Source organism: Aythya marila (assembly GCF_965140915.1).
Source record: "Aythya marila genome assembly, chromosome: 17".
Taxonomy (NCBI): domain Eukaryota; kingdom Metazoa; phylum Chordata; class Aves; order Anseriformes; family Anatidae; genus Aythya; species Aythya marila.
Genome location: NC_139058.1, coordinates 1,962,832 through 1,985,455, shown reverse-complemented (window position 1 = coordinate 1,985,455; position 22,624 = coordinate 1,962,832). Strand labels below are relative to the sequence as shown.

The 22,624-nt window shown below is 35.6% G+C and overlaps 1 protein-coding gene across 4 annotated transcripts in view; it reads right to left on the bottom strand.

The window, feature by feature from the left end:
• HECTD4 (HECT domain E3 ubiquitin protein ligase 4) overlaps positions 1–22,624 on the bottom strand; it is a 70,112-nt gene that overhangs the window by 32,415 nt on the left and 15,073 nt on the right. The window contains exons 5-31 of one of the 4 annotated variants that reach the window (XM_082774255.1): positions 21,219–21,327; positions 20,446–20,584; positions 19,388–19,558; positions 17,748–17,940; positions 16,261–16,422; positions 16,052–16,165; positions 15,463–15,603; positions 14,851–15,083; positions 14,346–14,491; positions 12,730–12,800; positions 11,982–12,087; positions 11,231–11,351; positions 10,151–10,279; positions 8,853–8,977; positions 7,856–8,009; positions 7,485–7,585; positions 6,220–6,418; positions 4,685–4,831; positions 3,394–3,498; positions 2,566–2,729; positions 2,199–2,432; positions 1,850–2,042; positions 1,559–1,663; positions 1,387–1,475; positions 679–854; positions 384–519; positions 88–229 (exon numbers count right to left, since the gene is read on the bottom strand). In XM_082774255.1, coding sequence (XP_082630381.1) covers positions 88–229; positions 384–519; positions 679–854; positions 1,387–1,475; positions 1,559–1,663; positions 1,850–2,042; positions 2,199–2,432; positions 2,566–2,729; positions 3,394–3,498; positions 4,685–4,831; positions 6,220–6,418; positions 7,485–7,585; positions 7,856–8,009; positions 8,853–8,977; positions 10,151–10,279; positions 11,231–11,351; positions 11,982–12,087; positions 12,730–12,800; positions 14,346–14,491; positions 14,851–15,083; positions 15,463–15,603; positions 16,052–16,165; positions 16,261–16,422; positions 17,748–17,940; positions 19,388–19,558; positions 20,446–20,584; positions 21,219–21,327 — 3,905 coding nt within the window. The remainder of the gene's footprint in view (positions 1–87; positions 230–383; positions 520–678; positions 855–1,386; positions 1,476–1,558; positions 1,664–1,849; positions 2,043–2,198; positions 2,433–2,565; positions 2,730–3,393; positions 3,499–4,684; positions 4,832–6,219; positions 6,419–7,484; positions 7,586–7,855; positions 8,010–8,852; positions 8,978–10,150; positions 10,280–11,230; positions 11,352–11,981; positions 12,088–12,729; positions 12,801–14,345; positions 14,492–14,850; positions 15,084–15,462; positions 15,604–16,051; positions 16,166–16,260; positions 16,423–17,747; positions 17,941–19,387; positions 19,559–20,445; positions 20,585–21,218; positions 21,328–22,624) is intronic. The other 3 variants (XM_082774257.1, XM_082774256.1, XM_082774258.1) reach the window with 3 other exon arrangements.

The following is a 22,624-nucleotide window of genomic DNA, read 5'->3' as shown; positions in this document are numbered from 1 at the left end:
TTAAATGACACAAACAAGACACCTCCCATAAGCATGGAGGTTTGAATTTGAAAATATAATGGATTTAGAACATTTTAAATGACTCACCGCTTGGTCAGGGTTTGTTCCAATGAAAGCAAACAGTTGCCCCAGTAAGACACTGTACGTAGGCTTATCTCTGCTATCCTCAATGGTCAGTGACTGCAGAAGAGTGAAAGAGCTACTTCTGTGGCTGGTAACGTGGCGTCGCCTATGAGAACATAGAATAATTAGGCACAGTTCCAGTTACATTGACCCAATTAAAACAACAACAACAAAAATAACGGTAAACTTTGCAAGCATATCACTTAACAACACAGGCCACATCACTGTACAGCAGCTTAGTAGAATAAAGCCTTGTATACCTTTGACTTGATCTAGCAAACTCAATATCTTCGTTACCAATCATTTCTAAGTCAGATGGTGCTGACATACTGCGAAGGAAGACGGGCTGGCGGACTGCATGAGATATCACTTTTGTTTCAGATGCTGATTTACAGGCTGCAATATTATACAATGTGAAAGAACATTACTCCTGGTGTAGTAGGTTATTTACTAATTGCTTTTAAAAATCACTGTGGACATTCCAGTAAAAGACTGGATGGGCTATATCTTGAGGGGTGAAGAAAAAAAGAATAATGCTGGTAATGAGATGTTTACCTGGAGTCTCTGCAGGGGTACCAGATATACTTCTTGTGATGCCAGACTGTGCTGCAATAGTGACATGTAATAACAGCTCTGCTCTGTTCATCAAGCTCTTAACTAATGTTTTGGTTTTTGCTAGGGGATGATAGGTCCTCTGAATCAGTGAATTCACTTCTTGAAAAAATTTCTCTCTGAGATTGTGAAAAAGGAAAACAGAATAAGACTCAGTTACGTTGTACTGCCTTCTGGAAAACTGTGAGAAAAGTTATTTTAAAGAAGACACAGTGTCAAACTACTTTTTATGCCAAAGTAGAAAGCAGAACAAACATTAAAGAACTAACTAGATGATTTGTTAAGTATTCCCAGCTGTAGGTACTAACATTAATTGCTTAGGACAAGTGTTTCTAAAGTTTTAATCATATTGCTAGACAGACAGAAAAATTAAGTTTCTAAGTATCTGTATCCCTGATTAGAAGTTCATCTGATTGTTTCCGATTCCAAAAATTGTTTTTCTCCATAGGTCTACAAGCTTTTTTTTGTTTTGAAAACATTTAGTGCCAGCTTCTATTTCACATCATTAAGTGTCAGATGGTATAATGAGATTGAAGGGCCAACTTCAGTATTTTATGAACATATGCAACCTTAATCCTGCACACCTTCTTACAGAACTCACAGAAATTCTACAGCTGCTTAAAATGGTGCACTCAACATCTAGCTACTAACCTTAACGCCAGGACCACATTCTCGAGATCACTTCCATCAAAAGAAACCTCTTTCATTGAGCACAGAAGTTCCAGTTCTTTCATCTTGCTCTAATCAAAGCAAAGGAAATGGATGAACATGTATTGAAAGAGCAGCCTAAAGCATGAGCACATACAGCAGCCGCAATGCTTACCTCATTGAAGTGATAATCATAAAAGAATGGAACATTGTTCTCCAGCTTTCCATGCATGGCATCATCTACCTCATTCTGCCATTTCTGTTCCAGTTCAGCCACACTCTAACAAAGAAACAAAAATAAGACTTAATGTACTTGTTCATCTTAGTAAATAGAAGAGATCTTTAAAGAAAAAAATACACATTTCGTATTTTTAGGTTTCTAAAATGTTCTTAATGCACCTTTATTCTCAAACAAACAAGAAGACTTATGTTTTCTTATGTTCTATTTGTGTAATTTTATTTTTACCTGTAGTTGTCTCTCCATGGCATTTAACTTCTTAAAAGTCTCTCCCATAATTTTACAAAGTAAATCATATTCCTCAGCATGTTCTTCCTGATACTGGAAGTTTATCAGGGACTGGAGTGCATCAACCAAATTCAAGTGTTTAATCACACATGAAACTACCATCTCCTCCATTACTTCAGGCTGAATCACTTCCCTAGGGTTATAGGTAAAACCAAGCTGATTAAGCAAGAATAATGAACAAAATTCAACAATTCATATTTGCAACTTGCTAGACATCGCATTCACAAACAGGTATTTACACCACATTAAATGATGCCATCAAGCTGACATAGAGCAAATGACTACTTACTTTATACTAGGTCTAAATTGAGGCCGAGCACGTCCAGAAATTTCCCTGAGTTTTATCATGATTCCTGGAGGTAGCCTAATCCTAGGCAGATCAAAATAGTGTCCAACGGGAGGCACTAGAACATCAGAAGGATATGTAAATTCTCTGTCTTCATCTATAGTAAGAGGCAGTGGAGAAGGACTTGGTGTAAGGGCTGGAGATATTACACCATTAGCTTCCACCTGCCACTGGCACCTGGAAAAACAAGATAAATGGATGAAAAGGATATATATACATACATATATGAATATATATGTGTGTGTATATATATATAAATATATTTTTTCCTCCTCTCTCCCACCCCTCCAAACAAAATTTCTTTGTTTACCTTTGTAATAGTTTAGATCTTAAAAGCTCTTGACAGGTTTCTTCATCTTTGGTAATTTCTGGTCCATTGTATAAAATTCGAAGCATAGAACAAGCTAACACAGAAAGGCCAAGTGCCAGGTCAACTAAGAATGGCAAGCCTCCTGACACATCCTCTGAAGACTCCTGTAGTAGGAATAGCAATAAGTTGCACAAGTCAATCAACCATGAAGTCCTTCCCTAACGTATTTCAAAACAGGATATCTGTATATCTTAGGGAGAGGTATACTGAAATAATGCTTTAACAATTAAAAGCAATATATAACAACTCAAGACAATAAAGAAAAGATTTGAGCCATTTTTTTTCCCTGAACCAAGATAAAAAAAAAAGTGGTAAAGTTATTTTTGGTTCAATCAGTCCTTGGCCTGCATATCTTTCATCTCAGACCTCATCCTAGCTCCTCAAGAGTTCAAGTTCCCCCCACCCCCTGGAGTAATTTCAAACATCTCTTCAGAGAAATGCTCATCTACAAGCAGCAATAGATGTTACTGACTTCATCCAAGTCCAGTGCCAATGACAAGAGATAAGTAAGACATCTTCATAAAGCACTGAGCATGCTACAGACCATGCTGCAGGGCATCTCTAGCTAAGGATGCTAAATGTCTAAAATGGATTTCTTTTACACTGTAAAAAAGTCTTGTTTTTACAATCAAAATCAGTAAGCTGTTACTGTTTTAAATCTTAAAACTGAGCCTCATTTTTGAGGCGTACTTCTATTAGATTTAAAGTATGTAACAGAAGATAAGTTTAAGCTGAACCTGTCCCATGGAATCTGTCACGTTTGAGTACCTGTGCTCGAACAGTGCAAGCAAAGCCCCACATAGCTTTGTCTGGAGTGTTGTGCTCACGACCACTCCGCATTTCAAAGGAGAAGGTGACCGTATCTCCTTCCACCTTAAAATTTTGAAGGGTAGGAGGAGGGAAAACAAAACAAAACAAAAACAAATAAGAGATACATTTAAGAATTGACGCAAAGAGGATTTTCATAAAAGTGCCTTAATTTATGGACTAATATTTTTGATGACAGTTATCTAAGTATTATTTTTATCTTCAATTATATACTTTGAATTTCTTCTCTTTTTGTAAGAGTATCTTTTAGTGGACAAACATATTTTAACTTTGCTGCTGGCTAATTACAGCAAAACAACAAAAAGGTCGTAGAGTCACAAGCAGAATTTACCAAGTCAATCCATGTTACGTGGCCTTAATTTTTATCAAAACACTTCCTTTATTTGTCTGCAAAGACCAGGCAATAATCAATAACTCCCTTCCTTAAGGCAGGAAGGCAGACAAGCTCTTCAAGATGAACGTCAATGCTCTAACAGAAGATTTTGCTAAATGAACAATATGAAATCTAGGTCTGAAAATTCACCAAAATTCCATTAATTACTAACAATGTAGTGCTTGTCTGAAGTTGCCTTCCAGTTCATTACTTCTTATTCTTCTTTTTGGCATTATGTTTTGTTATGTATACAAGCTCAGATTTAGCATGGGACAATGTAGCAGCACAAACACAATAAAAAACACTGAATGCAATCTGAGGAAACAGTGCAAAATTCTAGAAATAATGAAGTTTTGACAAGTTTGAGATATTTTTCAATCTTAGTTTTACTGAAAAAGTATCCAATATAATTTTAAATCACTACACAAATGGTCATAGAGTTGCTATATTTACAACTTGTTATATTTGTGGGCTATTATTAGAAAAAAAATGCAATCATGCCCATGGGCCTTAAAAAAATATGCACAGCCTCAGACAGGGCAAAAATTCCTCCTAGGAAGATATACTTATGAGAACAGCAATACCATTAGAAATTCCAGGACTTGGAACACACCACTAGTGAATTCCAGTAAGAGGTAACAAAACAAGGTAAACTCAAAGAGAAGAATCACACATAATTACGGGTAAGTTAAAAGTTGTTCCCCAAGGACATAACAGCCCACTTAAGAAGCAATCTCATCATGGATAACCACACACTTAAAAGCTTGGACTTCATTGCTCTAAGGTTTAAAACAGACTTGACAGGGTTTCCAAAGAGGATTTTTCTATGTGAAATATTGTTGGATTATAATACTGTACCTTTACTAAGTCTTTCGGCCAACCAGTTCCTAAGACACTACGGCTGCCATATCCCAGTGTATTGCCTCCATACTCAGCAACCTTCCTACTGTTTGTGTTAGGACCAGCATAGATCACCAACTTCAAAACATAAAATACACTGTTAGACTGTAAGAGAAAAACAAGAAAATCTAATAATAATAATAATACTTAGCACTTACACCGCGCTTCATATTTTCAAAGCGCTTTATCTACATTAACAAATCCTCACAAGAGCCCTGTGAGGTGAGTTGGCAAGTATTATTATCCCCATTTTACAGATGGGGAAACTGAGGCAGAGAGGAAGTTCAATGACTTGCCCCCAAGGTGACATAGCAAGTCAGCAGCATAACTGGGAGCAGAAAAATCAGAAGAAATCCTAACTTGCAGGCCTCATGCTGAGCTAACTAGAACATACTGCCTCTAAAAATAAAGGGATTGATCCTGCTCCCATTGAAGTTGGTATTTTATCACTGACTTCACTAGGAACATAGTAAGACCCAAAGATTTCTGGAGGAGCTTAACTAGTAGTGAATGGCGTTAATGACAGTATCACAGGACTTGCTCTATAATGTTGAGGAATATATGGCAACAATTCATAAGCAGTACAAATAGCTCCTTGATTATACAAAGGAAAATGGGTGCTATTAGCTGTGTTCTTGAAATTGAAGGTAGTTGTTCCTATTAATCCATGTAAACAAGCTATTTATTAATCTAAAAAAGTAACCTTTCTAGTTCTGCCCAGTTTAAACAAACTGTGCTGATCTACAAAGCAGGCAGCTAGATTAAAATTTGAGAAATAACAAAACATTATCAACAGCAATAATGAGAAGGAAATCAAACTTTTAGAATCTGAGCCATTACGAAATGAGCTTAGAAGAGTGGAAGAGTTATGAGTTTATGGAGAAAAACAAAAAGCCCACACCTCTGGAGCTAGCAGGTGTTTCAATATTTTATCTATTTAATAACTACCACTACTTCTGATATCTGTGGCCAAAACTTTTATAATTATAGAGTCTAACTCTTAACAAAAAGATCCATGCTATTGATAGGTTTTAAACAGTGAAACAACCACTAGATATTATGTTCTGAAACAACATACCAAAGGAATTAGACACATACTATTTTTGGATTGTTTCTCCAAGAATAATAGAAATGAAACAAGAATTGTCTATCTTCACTTCCCTCCCTTTTCATGTCAACAAGTTGTACATTTTCTATCACTGAGCTAAGTCTAATCTTCTTTGTGCTGAGAACTCAAGGACTCCTTTGAAAAGTTATTCACACTTGTACAATGCAAGAAATAACCTCTTTGCATTGTGTACTTTACAACCTTGAAGTAAGTAGACCGTAACATTAGTGCACACTAATATCTTATCAATTAAAACCTCCTTCATTACCCTGTCCGCTGGCAGTAAGGTGCCAAGAAAGCCAAGGGGCAGAAAAGATGAAAATGAGAAGTGCTGCTCACAGAAATATATATGAAAGAAGGAATTTCTGAATTGGCCCTAGCTTACCTTGTCATAATCATATTGTGAAGAGCATCTGTTGTCAAATCTAAGATATAAACAGCGGGCTCCTGGAATATGTACAGTTTCTTTAAATTTATAGTTATCCCTGACAGGATGAACTGTTTCTACAGTCTTCCCAGCAGCCCAGGGAGCAGGGATCTTCAAGCCTGTAAGAAAACCTGGTTCTTCCTTCTCTTCCAGCATTCTGAAATAACAGCAAAAAATCAGTTTCTGAAATTCAACACACAGAATTGTACTATATGTTCAAACATCAAATTATAAAGTACTTGTAAACACCTCCCAGTATTGATACACAGAGGCACAGAGTAGTGACTCCTTATTTTATGCATAGTTGTACCGAGGGAACGTGCAGAATTTAAACAGCATGAACTCTCTCTAACACAGATAACTATGCCAATCTCGAACTTGTCAAATCTGAACTTTTCCCTACACTTACAAATTTCCAAATTATGGTAAACAAATTAAATGTGCCATTAAAAAAAAAGAGTAAATAGTATTATATAAGGGTTCAAACATATGATTGGAAATGCTAAAAAAATCCTACTAGGACAACACTTAAAACTGATTACATTGTCATAAAACAATATGCTTATTATTTCACTGAAGCTTATAATTTGGGAGAGAAACGAAAATAAACTCTTCAGAGTTTTCACACACATTATATGTAATCACAAGTTGTTCAATACTACAGATTCTGCAATACTGCAAATAGATATGATGAGCATGTTTTATTTAATTTAGCTGAGCTTTTCTGTTTCTAAGCAGAAACCGCTCAGCCTTGATTTGAGACACAAGATTTTAATGCAGAACTTGAAATTGTTATATTACTCTATGTAAATTAAATTACTTAATATCTTTCCAATATTATTTTAATACTGTATCTCATGACCCTAGGGTAATTTACATCTTCTCATGATGGTTTTCCTTAGTTTAATGTCTTCTAAGAAGAGCATCTAGAATTAACACCTCATGCTTGAGGTAAAGGAAAAGACAAAATAAACCAAGCCCTGTGGAAATACCTTGGAGAGATCAAGCACTTAATTCCACATGCAAAACAATTTTAGAATAGACCACCTTTTATAATGACTTCTCTCTCTCAGACAGACTTATATAATATATATATTTTTTTAATTATATTTTTTTTAATTTTTAAGAACGCTGCTTTAAGATTTATTCCACAACAATGGTCAAATCAATATAGCACTTAATGTTATTCTGTGAACAGACCCAAATGTGAAAAAAAGAGTCACCTCTCATCAGGTAACAACTTCCCTTTCTGTTCTGACACACCACTGGGTGAACTGTTTAGTTCTGAGAAAACTGGAGACTGAGTTTTAAGCAGCAGTGCAGTCTGTGGGACAAAACATACAATGTTAGAAACGTACAAATAGCAAACTATTTTAGGATTGAGTTATTGAAACATTAAGAATTATACTGTACACTGTTATTGGCAATTAATGATTACTTGGTACAACAGCTACTAGTGCTTTTGGCACTGCTGAGCAATTCTTGAACTATGACCTGTGCATCACTGCAGAAGGTTGACCAAGATCTACAGCATTTTAGAATGCCTACAATGGAAAAGAGATGTTGCGTGCGATTGCTGACACAAAGGCCATACCTGACTTGTGTAAAGAACCAGCTGCACCAGCTGAGGCATCAAGGCATCAGCCATAGTTAAAGTTTGCAGATTTGGATGCATCAGAGATGTCAGAAGGACAGGAAGCAGATGACCAAGCATAGTAGCCTTTGTAATTTGTTCCAGGCCTTTTAATCTGTAAAAATCAAGGTTTACATAGTAACAACTATTCTCATACTATATAGTATCTCTACTAATCTTAGTAATCTATTTAACATTGTAACTGTAGGAGCAAGTAATTCAAAATTAATAGGAAACATTTACTTTATACTTAAAAAAAACAAAACAAAAAAACTTTTATCTTGAAGACACTAGCTTCTCTCAAGTATTAGCATCCCCGTTTTTGCTGTCATTTCTTATTAAACAATGACAGAGCAGAAAATGGTAAATTAAGAGTTCAATAATTACTTAGCAAATGATAAAGTCCCATGTGGATGGGATGAAAGTCCACATCAAACAAATATTTGTTCAGTATGTATACTAAGTTCCTAGCACATGTAGCTCAAAGTACTGTAAAAGAATCTCCATCTGCAAAATGATATTTGAGCATGAAACCCATCTGAAAAAAATATCATAGAACTTCTATTGTCAATTAATAAAAAAAAAAAAAAACAAAACATGTTCAGCTACTAGGAGCATAAACAACTTCAAAAAGAGAAATTTGAAATTGTCCTAGCTTATAGGAATATTCTCAGCTGACAAATTAGTTTCCAGTTACCCTGCTCAGTGACAATGGTGTTTATGACTGAAAACTTACAAATTTGAAGAGTTTCTACTACAATCTAGTAAGCTGGCAGAACCAACATGGAGAGTCTGATTCTAAATTCTTCAGAATGTTAAGTGCTAAGCAAATGCTTTACTAACAAACAGTTCCTATACATTCAAAGCTCAAGTATGAAGTTATAACAATGAATACATAATGCTAAATGCACGTGCACAAAACCCAGCAACTTACTGTTTTCAAGTTAGCTTGTCTTACCTTTGCTCTCTATCAGCAATGTCACTGTTTATTAGTGCTGTAGTGACTTGCTGCAGCATTTCTAAGACTTCATCACATCCCGTCAGAATTTGCGTAGCAAGAGACAAAATGCTGGTCTTTAGCTCCTACGTACAAGAAGAGTTAAGATACTTAAATTCTTAGAGAATAGAAAAAGAAGACTGAACAAAATGATGGATTTCCAAATTAAAACAATGATAATGTGACCTGGCAGGCCTGCAGCAGTAGATTCATCCAAGACTTAAATTTGATTAATGCTAAGCCCCAAAGTGCTGGGAGAAACTAGGTGCATGTTACAGGATGCACATCCAGTTTCTAGAGGGAAGGAATCCCCAAGTCCAGCATAGGAAAGAGAGCTGTTAGCCAGCCAAGGTACAGCATTGGTGACAGAATGTCCTAGCAGGTATGAGGATCACTGTAGAGAGAGAAGCTGAACAATGAAAACATGGGTGAATAGTGAAACAAGAAAAGTACTACAATATTTAGCATTTATTCAACGAGCCCAAACAAATAACTTTCAACTGCTATGAATTACAAAAACACAGTCTCAAAGAGTAGCAAGACAAAACCAGCTCAACAAACAATACCAAAAATTGAGAAGTCAATGCTTTTACAGAGGAATTACTGTTACAAAAACTACTATAAGACAGTCTGCACAATAGGACAAACCTGGCTTCTGTGAGTTCAAGACTATTCCAGCAGTAATATGAAATGGCAGTATTTTAACAAACCGTATATCAAAGCAACCAAACCTTGTCTTCTAACAGTCTCTTTGCCACAAACACTGATGGATGATGGTTTACATAGAGACAAAACATGGTTCTGCATAAACTTTATAATTAAAATTATGAAAAAGTCAGAAGCCAGGTAAGGGAAACAAGAAAACCCTTTTATACGTAAACCTGAAAAATACTTCTTCAGGTTGCATAATAAAAAAAAAAAGATGATGGGGAGAAAGCAAGATGTGTGGGTAACATGTTTAGAAATGATTCCTGGCATGTGAATTTCCTGACTAGCACATATCTATTAAAATGCATTTTTAACCTAATGATACATAAATTAAGGAAATGAAGTATTTGCTCTCACTAGCTGGAATTTCAAACATAGAACTGCAGGCCTTAGCTGAAGAACAGGAAAAAAAAAAAAAAAGCCTACAGTAATTTAACTATACCAAGAGTAAAAGAAATGATAGAACAGCTTAAGAATGCGTAACAGAAACAAGAGGTGTCAGAGGAACATTGACTGTAGAGAGCCATGCTGGAATAAAACTTGGTGTTTACCTGTACCTTCAATGTCTCTCCCTGCAAGGAGCTGTCACTGTCATCATTTTCATCAGGTTTAATCAAAATAGTGTTACTGAGGAGGTGGTTCTGTACAGCCATCAGATACCGCAAGCATGAAGATGCAGCCTTTAACATAAATAAGTACACTGTACATTATCTAAACACTTTAATCAATCTTGATGCAGGCAATCCTTTTACTTAGAAATAGGAAAGAGGAAAAAAAAAAAAAAGGATAGGAAAAGGACAAGCAAAACCAAAATGCTATTTCCCTTGCACTGTTTTTTGTTTTTTTTTTGCTGATTTACTACAAGCTTTTTAATTCATATGAAATAAAATAAACTAGCTGCAAAATATTGAACGTTGTGAGATAGCATGCAAAGCATATAAAGGATTAACATTGTAGTTAAATACACAGTATTAGTAGTAATGCTAATTAGTAGTAATACATAGTGTCATTATAGTAATACTCAAGTACCGTAACCTCAGTGCTACTATAGAGCTAAATTTTGTTCACATTGCTGAGGGCGATGGTTCCTTGCTACTACTCTTCCCAACCTGCTGCTGTATAGGCCATGACTTCCTCTCCCACCCCAAATTTGCTTGCAAGCTCCCTTGGCTTTGCAAGCAACCAGATCAGGGAGCTGATCTCACTGAAAGTATGTATGTATAGTATGCATTAAAAAAATAAATCAACTTCCATTCATTTTTCACCTATAAATGACAGTCTTTCTGCTTGCGTGAACCATTATTCAAAACAACAGAATTTATTTTCAAGTTGTGAAGCTTTGGAGATTGAGAGACACAACATTTCTTTAAACTGAGAAAGCTACTGAAGCAACAGGAAAACATGCCCATACATAAACCAGTTTTAGCATTACTGAACAATTTACTTTGCCATAAGAAATTGTTTCTTCCTTCTCTGCATAGGATAAACAAAATACATTCTTAAACCGTGTTTGTTAAGACACATAACTATGAAAGTTACACCTTTATATACTCAGTAAAGATGATGGATTTGAGGAGGAAAAGAAGCCAAGTGTGATTTTTTATTTTTAAATCAAAACACATCTTACTTACAGGCACAGTTGAAAGAAGCCTTTGAAAATCATCTTTAGATACAGTTTGGCACTTGGTGATTAAGACACAAGATTCTCGGACAACAATCTTGAGAATGTAGTGCAACAGCTCATCATTTAGTCTTTAAAAATGCAGGAAAGATGCAAAAATATTAATAAGCTGATCATTGTATATTTTCTATAGCTCATTTCAAAAGTCTCTGGAATCCTTATCATAAATCATGTTAAACTAAAACAGACATCTGTTCGATTTCAGAGATTCAGACACAAATGAAACCAAGCCCAAAACACTTAACGCCAATGTAAAAGAATATTATCAACTCTGCACTGCACTGTTACAAGTCTACGACTTGTAACAACTCCTAAAAAAGACTTCTCCCAACTTGAGGTACTAGAGATCGAGAGTTTTACTGCTGAAAAGTGACCTAACAGTGATATGGAAAGAAAGACATTATGGTACTGCTTATGAATTATCACCTACATTTACTACATGCATGGTAAACATCAAGGAATCCAAACCTAGGTTCACACACAGAAGTTTCCAGAGTTTACCCTAAAACTTCAAACCTCTCTCTCTCTCATTCTAATCAACTCCTACCCACTACAGACACAAAGATAGTATTTGAGGTCACGCTGTTCTTAAGATAACAAGCAAATTCAGCAGAATTTTATTCCTAGTTTATCTAAACCAAGTAACAGAAACATACAATGTATAAACCAAGGGGGGAAGGAAGCATATTGTTTCATTTTACCTATAATGATCATCATCTTCACTTCCAAATCTGTTGTTCTGAAGCTGTTCAGCTAAATTAGTCAGGATAACATCGCGAAGTTGAGAGAGACCACTATTTCTCTCTCCTAAAACAGAATGCAGAAAACTTTTGCAGAACAGAACTTTACAGAGTTTATTTCTATTTCCTCAAATAATCGTGCTGAATGCAAGCTTCTTCTCAGAAATAGCTCTCTTTACAGTGTAACCCAATCCCCTGTTGATATTATAGACTATTAAAGCTTACTGTGCATCGTACTATTTTAAATCCCAAAGATGTTGATGCCTGAACATGTTGCTATGAGGTAACAAATTACCACACATTAACTGCTTCTGTGTCCAGACAACCATTTCACAATGAACATAAGCAGATTCTTACTCTTTTCACTGAGGACTAAAATTACTTCTGGTTACTGTAGAATTGCCAGGTATCATTAACTGCTAACCAGGTGTTCTAAAATATAAGCTAGGCCAGAAAAATCATTAATAATGACAGAAGAAAGCTTTAATCCTTTTAAATTTCAAAGAGCTTCCTTGCATGAGAAATTTCCCTTCCTACAACTAACATGCACTTGTCCATGTAGCCATTTAAAAGGCAGCTTCAGGTTTTGAAGCATTCCATAATTTTTTCAAGGACAGGCTGTATTTACAGATTGTACTCAATAGTCTGGACTGGCCTTCCTCCAAAGGAGAAGGATTTTCATATTTTATTTTCAATTAGAAATTCTCACCTTCAGTTAAGACCAATTTCAATAAATTATTGATTTCCGCTTCTCCAGGATACAGGATATTTAAACCAGAGCTAAAGAAAAAACAAAAGTAAGTAGTATTATTTAATGTACCTAAGAGTGAACAAGATCTCAGACTTGTGCAAATAGCATCACAGACTCCCAGCTCAGTATCTGGTGTACCATTTAGAATTACTAGGCAACAGCTTCTTCCAGCTTAGAAATACATGAATTGTCATGAAATAAGCACTTGCTTTCTCTCAGAAATTCTGGTAATCAACTATGTTTTATTGTTTAGGTCCAAAAGCTTCTCCAAGAGCTAATTGCTTCCTTCTGAGAAACTCCACATTAATAATTTGTATATATGACAGCACAAACATTTTTCAGTGAACAGACATGTCAGAAAAAAGGGATGCTGGCTTAGAGAGTGAGTCAACTCTGGTGATGGGACAAGAGAGCAATAGAAAATACAACAGCCAGTAATAAGGAAGTCACTACTGTTAAGTTTTACATAAGGAGCCAGTCTTTAGGAGTAAGTTTAAATGAAAACTAAGCAGAAAATCCTAGATCTAGCACCTCAGGAACAACACAGCTGTGTTTGAATGCTCTTTGGGGAGATGTTTTACCCCTCTCACTTGTGATGAATTACCACATCAAGGTAGAAAAATCACAGCTTATCTGGAGTACTTTGCAGCAGTCTGAAGTGTTGAAACTATTATGCAGACTTTCTTCCTTCTACAATTTCCCCCTTTCCCCACACCTTTTTCAAAGTATTTCTTTTATAGAGAAGGAAACTGGTATTCTTTTCAGCTTCGTACTGAGAGTAAAAGTTATTGCAGCTCTCCACCGTCTGGCTCATGCTGACCAATTTGTGATTCAAACACTGCAAACTATGTATGAGATTTCTATTGGTATCTGAATCCCACAGTCAGAAGACAGGAGGAAGATAGATATTACCTACTCCACACTTCTGATTTTGTATCAGTCAGTCTTTGGAAGATACAGGATTAACCAACAAAAATGCAGCTGCTGTTCATACAGCTGATGCTGTATACTTCCCCCACCCAAAAAGGAAGACCCTAAAAAAAGCTACATAATGATACCAAAGATGTACTATTATTCTTCTTCACTCATTCACATAGTTGCATAAAGCCACAGAAATTTGGAATGCCATGATTCATACCCCAGGGAAAAAAACAACAGAACTCAAGCAGGTTGATATTCAGAAGATTTAGTTCTTGACCTCTGGTCAGCTTCCCACTTGAAAGCAGATTATATTCGTGCTTGGGACATTTGAAATACCAATCCCTGTCCTTGAGATTTACATTATCTCATTTTCGTGATATGCAATCACAATTTTTACTGGTTTTGAATAAGCATTGAAAAAAAGCATTCTAAAGATATTCAACAAAAAGCAACAAATTAAAAGAAGTATGTCAAGAAATCTCTTATTTGGTTGTCATCAGGGCAAACATACTGCATTTGCCTTCTTCCACAAATATAGACTGAAATAATTTTAATCACACTGAATTAATCTAAATTTTATTATATAAAAATATAACCACTGATTACAACTTGAAAGTTTACCTGTTGTAATACCATTTGACAAAAATATTTACCTAATAGCTAGGCAAACCTCCTTCTGAATTTCAGAGCAAATCTGGTCTCTCGGTGCCATCAACAACTGCCAAAGTAAAAGGCCCGACCTTCTAACAATATCTCTGTTTCTTTCAGTTTGGGGGCTGAAGAAGAATTTAAAAACCACCTAAGAAAAATTAAACATTAGTGAAAACCATGCAAACAGCATTCAAGTTCTCATTTTCTGTAGTTTCTCCAACTATTTGCCTAAGTCACTAAAAATCTCAGTCATAAATGGAATTTTGATTCCCAAAACTCAGTTCTTCAGCAACCAGACAAGCTATTTTTCTTCTTCCATCTCCTGGCAGAAGAAATAAATTAAGAAGTAAATATGTAACAGCTGTATTCCACCTTTAACTGTAAAGGTGGCAGTTATGTTTGAACTAGCACTCTCGAGGGGGTGTTTAAGATAATACAAAGCCACTGCTAGGTTAATCTACATTAAATTGGATGCAACTGGATGGGGCCAGGGAGATGTTCTCGTACCTGAAAGACAACAAGGATGCAGCGTATTATACAAGTATCTCCATTCACCATAGCTTTCTCCATAATGTCACAGATACTGCTGAGATGATGTGCTTCGATTGGATGCTGCTTCCCCAAAAAGTTTGTTATGGGGAGATTGTTGCTGGCTGCAAGCAGGTTGAGTTGGTGGATACACATGGCACCAACATGGTGCAGTAATTGGTTAATAACCTCATTTGTGGTTGTTGCATCCCCTAGAAGAAGAAAAGCAGTTTAAACACTGTCTACAAACAGGCTGTAGGATTAGAATTTGATTCTAAAATGTGTTATATCATCCTCATCTCTAACTTCAGGACTCCCACCCACATTATAAACAAAATAAAATTATATGCATCATTTTTTAATGTGCCAAAGGTAACAATAATCTGGAAACTTCCAAACTTTTTTTTTTTTTTTTTTTTTTTTGAAGTTTATTAAAGCAATGACCAAGGAACGGTGATCAAGGAACTTTGCAAGGATAAGACCAATTTTTAATAGAAATTCTCAGACGGTAGTTTCTGTATATTTATTCTACGATAACCACGTGTTTCGCTTCCACTTTACACAGAATGCTGACTTGTACGTTTGCCTCACCTTTGGGCTCAGTAATGATATGGCTAACTCCCAGCCTCTGACAGACACAGTGGAATGCCTGGTTCCCAGGATTACACCACTGATCGATGTAATCATTAGAGCACGTCCATATCATGTTATTCATAGTATCATAACAGGCACCTACAGAAAATATTTTGCACAGCAAACTTTAGAATACAAAAAAAAGACTGAAGTATTTTTATAGCAGATATAAATCTAATAATAAGCTTTAAAAATTCTGTGTCACAGTAATTTAACGATAATGCATCAGAATGAAAAACATTAGAACAAAACAAAGGGAAATCTTACGAAAGAAATGAAGTAAATACACATCCTTTTTTCTTTTACCTGCTTAAGATTCTTTTCTGTTACAGTTAACATTTTTCTGGAGATTGTATGCAGCTGAAACTGCAAAGCAAAACACTGGAAATTTCCTCAGGGAATTCTGAACTTTCAAAAACGTGAAGTTTACAAAATTTTACTACAGCCACAAAACCTCGCCCTCTGCAGAATCTATTAGTGTAAATTGAAATCCAACTAGCTTAAGGGTTGGATATGTCTAGATCCTAAAAACAGATCATCTTCTTACCAAGTCCTGGTACTAGAGCACCACGTCCAAGCGAACTTCCTGCAGCATCAATGAGATCTGCTCGGCTTGTGAACTGCCCGTCTGAGATATTGAACACCAAGCTTGAAGCAAGAACTACACAAAAAAAAGTCTCCAATAAATTTCTGAGAAGTTTATTGCATTTCGGAAAAGCAAGGACTTAAAGTCTGCCATAAACGTATCTGACTTACTTTTTAAAGATGACAAAGCACTCGTTCCTCCAAAGAGTGAACGTGTTGCAGAACTGCCTGATCCACCTGGGGGTGGGACCAACATCACCAAGTATGTTCCACATGTGTATATTGGAGTCTTTCTCAACATCTTCAGTGGCAGCCCACAGCTAGTGTTAGCAGCTGAAATATCAAACAAAAATAAATGTCTTCATAATCTGAAAAACTTACAATAACAGGCAGCAAACAAGGAAGATTTATATTTGGAGTTCTAAATAAAAAAAATATGGAAATTCACATAAACTGTATTTTGCAGCATTCAGAAGATGAGTGTAGGGGTGGCCTCATAATCCCACACAACAGTATCAATCCCCAAAAGGATACAAACAAATTCACAGGTTATTTAACTAAAGAGAACAACTTAAAAATTAATAAAGGTAACAACCCCTCATTTGCAAGTCAGGAAAATTATGAGGCTAAAATACAAGTTTAAACAAAATTGTTTTTAAGACTTATGTGGTGATAAACGTATTGAAAGCAGTTTTAGAGCTTTTTCTAGAGTTTTTCTAAACATAAAGAGACAATTTAAGATACACTACGCATTTACTATTTTAAGTTCTCCTGCTCAACATGAAATGTATAGTCATAACGATCTAGCTCCTGCCACAGCTGATCCACACTTTTCAGAGCACTGACTAAAGAAGTGGCCAAGAATAACTGCTGATTCTTCTTCTGCACCGTGCTAGTTAACTAGCGAAATACAGTCTTGATATTATCTCTTCAAGCCAACTCTTTGCCAATTTCCCTCTAAGAATATATAATTTCCTGTAGAGGTATTTTCATTAAAATTAATTAACATTGTTTAAAATTGAAGAAAGTGAACTCATTTAGTTTCAGATGTACGTGTGAATGAAAGAGGAAGAGAAGGAGCTAAGGAGAAACTGAATAAAATCTTAAGAGCTCCAGATCATCCTGAAAGCTAGCACTGTTCATCCATGATTCCCTAATTACCTTGGGTAGTTTCAACAGGTCTGTAAAAGAACATCCAAACATTCTACAAATTTTAATTGAAAAAGCAAAGTTACCTCTAATTTATAACAGCCAACTTGCTTATGAAGAAAGTTTCATTTTCTAAATTGCAGTCCATTTATATACATCAATTCAAAGCTCAGTTGAAATGGCAACACAGAAGTGCAATTACCAATCTGATCAAGTGTGGCATAAATCTGTCCTATAACTGATAGGCCACCAAAAAGGAAGCTACGTAATACAAGCATTTCCTCCAGTTCTTTGTTCTTAAACTTTTCCCATAGTCAGTGATTAATTTAGCAAAGGAACCTGTAATTCAAACATTAACCAAATACCGCATATATATTTCTAATACTTATCATGGAAAGAAATGCATTTTGTTGTTTTTCTAACATGTCCTAAGAGATTATTACTAGAACAGATTATATGTTAAGAAACAAAATATGAAAAATTACTGAGCCAGTAAAATCTCTCCTGACCTGCTTGGTCCTCTTTCAAAGTATTGGAGATGGTAGAGCCAGTGAGAGCAGCCAGTGTTGCTGATGGGGAAGCTCTGTACCTAGACAGCCTACTGAGAAGCATCTCATTTATACTCTTTGCAGATTCACCCTCTTTTCTCATTAATATAATGCGTTCTTGTAGAGGATTTGCTATACATATGCCATTTTCTACCTATTAAACAGAGAAAAGAAAAAATACTTGTAGACATTGAAGTAGAAATGTAGACGCTGAAGTGGGAACGGGCTAAAGTTGCACCAGGGGTGTTTTAGGTTGGATATTAGGAAGAACTTCTTTACCAAGAGGGTTGTGAGGCAGTGGAATGGGCTGCCCAGGGAAGTGGTGGAGTCACCATCCCTGGAGATCTTTAAAAGATGTTTAGATGTTGAACTTAGTGATATGGTTTAGTGGAGGACTGGTTACTGTTAGGTCAGAGGACCAATTAACAATGAATAAGTGAACAATAAACCAGAACAATATTATATATTGGGTAGGAATACACACTGAAACCTTGGTGTCAAATTTATTAGGGGGAAAAAATGTGTTATGAAAACTACACAGATGTATATTTATTTCATTGGTGACTTCATGATGCAGAAGAATATCTTCCACTTGTTCTGCTCTTGAAGACAGAACTACTTGCCATAGTTTTAAGTTTATTTATTGAACCTTAAAAATATTTAAAGTCTCTGTAAGCTTAATATTGTTTCACTGGCAAGTTTTTGTGAAGAGAGGCCTTAAATCATTTACCAACCAAGAAGTGATGATTTTCTTAAAATGCATCTCTTAATGAAGAGACGATCTGATTCGTGGCATTAGGTCTTTTCCATGAACATTATGCTCCCATAGCCTACCACTTTCAGCTCACCCCACTACGTACAGCAGCTGTGCAACCATGACTGAGCACAAGTACAGATATTGCTCCCAAAGTACTCCATCTTAGCTAAGGCCCTGTATAATTCTAATTTTCAATACTAGATGTTTGTGAATTACTCCAAGCTCTTCTGTTTAAATAAATCTTTAGATTGAGGTGCTTCATTGTCAAATTAAAATACACACAGAAGTGTATGTACATGTATACATACACATACCTACATACGTATGAGCATATACATATGAGCTGTTGAGAGAAAAGTGTTCAAACTACTGATACATTTCTCCAGGCTTATTCTGCATTTGGTTTTACAGAAGAATCAGTGATTGCCATACAACATAAAAACATTTCAGGTTGTAAAATGCAGAGTAGACAAAACAATTGTACTTTAACTCATGGGAACTGACTAGCTTTTAACACAATGAAGCAGATCCACAGTAAACAGCGCTTTAAATCTTAGTATACTGAGTTACTGTCTCAGCATAAAACTTAATTACTAATTATAATAAAGTATGTTTTACATTACAAGACAATTCATATTGTGAGTGTGATGGTCGTATGCCCTCTGAAGATAGAGCTGAACAATACACCTTCTGTTCTGTTATTTTGTAAACACATTACAAAGAGCTATTCAAATTACATATCAATATTCAGACCTGTTATGTTTATTTGAAAATACTGATATTTAATTAAGCAGTAGTCACGCTACCAACTTCAGGGTCGCAGAAGACAACTAAATTTGCTTACTATAAGTTCAAAAACGTCCATAAAGACTGAGTGGCCTTTTGGTGTTTTTTCATTGAGGCTTGCAGGAGACCAAATCCAGTAGAAGTATGTACCATCTGAAGAAAGATGCACGGTAGTCATAGTACTGCCAACTGGAAAGTGATTTACTGGCATTGGGATTATTTGACATACCTACAAGACAGAAAGAGCACCTTAATAGTTCTGATTTTGAAGTCTGTTCTTCTGAATATGAGCAGCATACTTAGATACATAAGATCAAATGAAGTTAGTCCACGAGAGGCTTTTTAATGGACATAACATTACATGAATTTGTTTTGAAGAGCTACTGTGCAACATTTGCCAAATTGATCTATTGCATACAAAACAGCTTGCACACCTAAACATCTGACATACCTAAAAATAAAAGGATTAGCTCTTCTCACCCAAATGACTGAAAGCATAGTCACAGTACCAAGAGGAAAACGCTCATACTAAAAATTTGTCTACTTTCTGCGACTTCTCTGAAGCATTACTTGAAGCTTTGGAAGAGGATGGGAATCCAAACAATTTCAGGAAGTACACTGGACATGAATATGCGTATCCATCCTTAAAACCATAACAGGGAAAAACAAAAAAGCAAACTACAAAGTAAAACACTATCAATTTTAAAAAGGATGACAGTTGTTTGTCTACAAAACACAATTACATCAGAAACAAAACCTGAATAACGGCTGTTCAGGAAGAATACGTTTTCAGTTGAAGTCAATTTTTGCTATTGTTTTATAACATGATCATACTATATTCTCTCTTACAATACTACCATAACATAATACAGCTAATGTCTATGTGCATACATGTATATGCATATACATACACACATGCATAAGGAAAGTAGTATCTTTAGTATAACTTAAAACTTCTACAAGGCAGTTTAACTGGGGTTTATAAAAGGCAGTTTCACAAAGTAGAAAGGAGAAACTTCAAGCACAACACTACTTAAGAGTTAGAAGTGACTGTGATAACTTAAGAATGTTTTTGTACACTAACTCTGCAACGAACATACTAGCTGTTCCTTTTACCTGAAGGGTATGCTGATCCACAACCTGGAAAAGGGAGTGAGGCTTATTATCAAAAGAGACGGGCCGATGAAGAAGTTTGTTGTTGCCAAAAGCAACCCACCCAGTCTCCAGCTCCTCGTTACGGCAGTACACAAAACCACTGACAAAAAAAGCAGTACATTAAAACTCTTTATAACTCTGCAGGTTTGTTTGCTCATTCTTCTAAGAAGAATTCACAACCACATTCTTGAACTTGGACTGAACTTAAATTCAAGTCAATTTAGGTCAGCAATTTCTGTTGCAAAGGTTTTAAGCATAAGAAGCCTCATGACTTCTAAGCAATAAAGGAGGTACAGTTAGTCAAATCTGCACTAATAATTTATACAGTCAATTACATAATTAGAAAACACACTTACAAATCCAGCAATCTTACAGCTATACATAAAAACAGTCTACAGTATCTCTCTCTCAGCAAAAAAATAAAACGACTTAATCTACATTCAAAAATAAAGATTTGAAATCCCAGCTATTCTGCTACTATACTTCTTTGCAGAAGGCTAGACTACGTGGCCTCCAGAGGTCCCTTTCAACCTACATTGTTCTGTGATTCTAGAGAAAATACTCAAGATGACTTTCAGATAAGACCAAAACATTGAAATAACTCTTAATGAAAGCATGTAATATACTCTAATCTTGTTACTCCTAACATCTGAGAAAGGTTTACTAAAATAACAATTTACTTTTTTCCAAGCAGATCTGCAGACTAGCAAATATTCAACTATGCTGTCACTTACCGCAAAGTACCATGTAATCCAGATCCCAATTTGCTTATTCCTCTGCCCACTGAATTAGTTGTATAAAGATAGAGCCCATCTGCTGCAAGACAGCGTCCTAAGTCTGCATCTGAATCAGGAAGAAAGAATAGAGCAGAGACCTTTGATGTAACACAAAACTAGAAATTCTCCATGGTCATTACACTTCTGCTGTAGCTACAAGAGCAACTGAAAACCAACAGATGCCCAAGAAAGGTCAAAACTGACTAGTCAGAACCATTTTTTTTTTTTTTAATATTGAATTTATTATTCAATGTTCTAAGAGATACCATAACCTAGTCAAAACTTACTCTTTTTACTGCAGCTTCTTTACCTTTCATTCAACATTTAAAGTGGTGTCTGGATTGCACACAATTTGCACAAACACTTTAAGGCTAATTTAAATTTCCAAGTGTTGCCAAATAAAAGGAATTGGGTACTAGTCACTCAACTTCCCTTCTGAGACAATAAATGACAGTAGTTCATTTGAATCATGGAAAAAAACAGTGCATCATGTATTTCTGAATAATTTTCTTTTCCTGTATTGTACTCTCATTTCACTGTTAACAACCAGTCTTCTGGTATTACTGAAATATATAACATTTATATATTGATTTATATATAAACAAGATATATTTTTATGTGTATATATATGTATTTAACAGAAGCTTGGGCCATAAGTTTAAACTGGCTCTTCTGCACACTATTCAAAACCATAAGTACTGTAGGAACCAGACTAGCATACCCAACTATAAACAGGAACACAGGACCAAGCAACAGAACTCATGTCAAGTGGAAAATTCCTTTACCTAAATATAAAACAATTTAGGCATTTGCTATTAAAATGCTTTCAAAATGACACAAAGGAGCAGAAGATCATTCTCTTCTGGTTTTGCAACAGGTATTGTTCAGAACCCAGAACTAGAAGCAAGATTTATGACTACACAAGCTCAGGACAACCGCCGCTGCTCTAACATACTGTTTGCGTGGAAGAAGTAATCTAATCTCGAGCCTTGATCTAATTTCTCGTGCAACACCATGCTTCTTCTACAGCAGCCCCTTCCACCTCTGAACTTTGCTAAATTGAAACAAAACGTATTTCTACCACAGCTCTGTCACTCACAGAGTAGTAATTATTAACAATCAAGAACAGACAGACAGGACAAAGCCTTGTAACAGGGCTGTCAATAAACCATTTCAGCCAACCTACTTAAGTTCACATAATCCGAACAGTCATCTAGGGGAAGAAAAAAAATATCTAGTCACTCTTGCAGCAAGAGAACTTCAAGATATGGATGTCTTCATTGAGTTTGCAGATAGCCTAAAATGACTACTCAGATTTGTAATTTCCTACAGCTAGCATTAAACTTAATGAGATGTCATCAAAG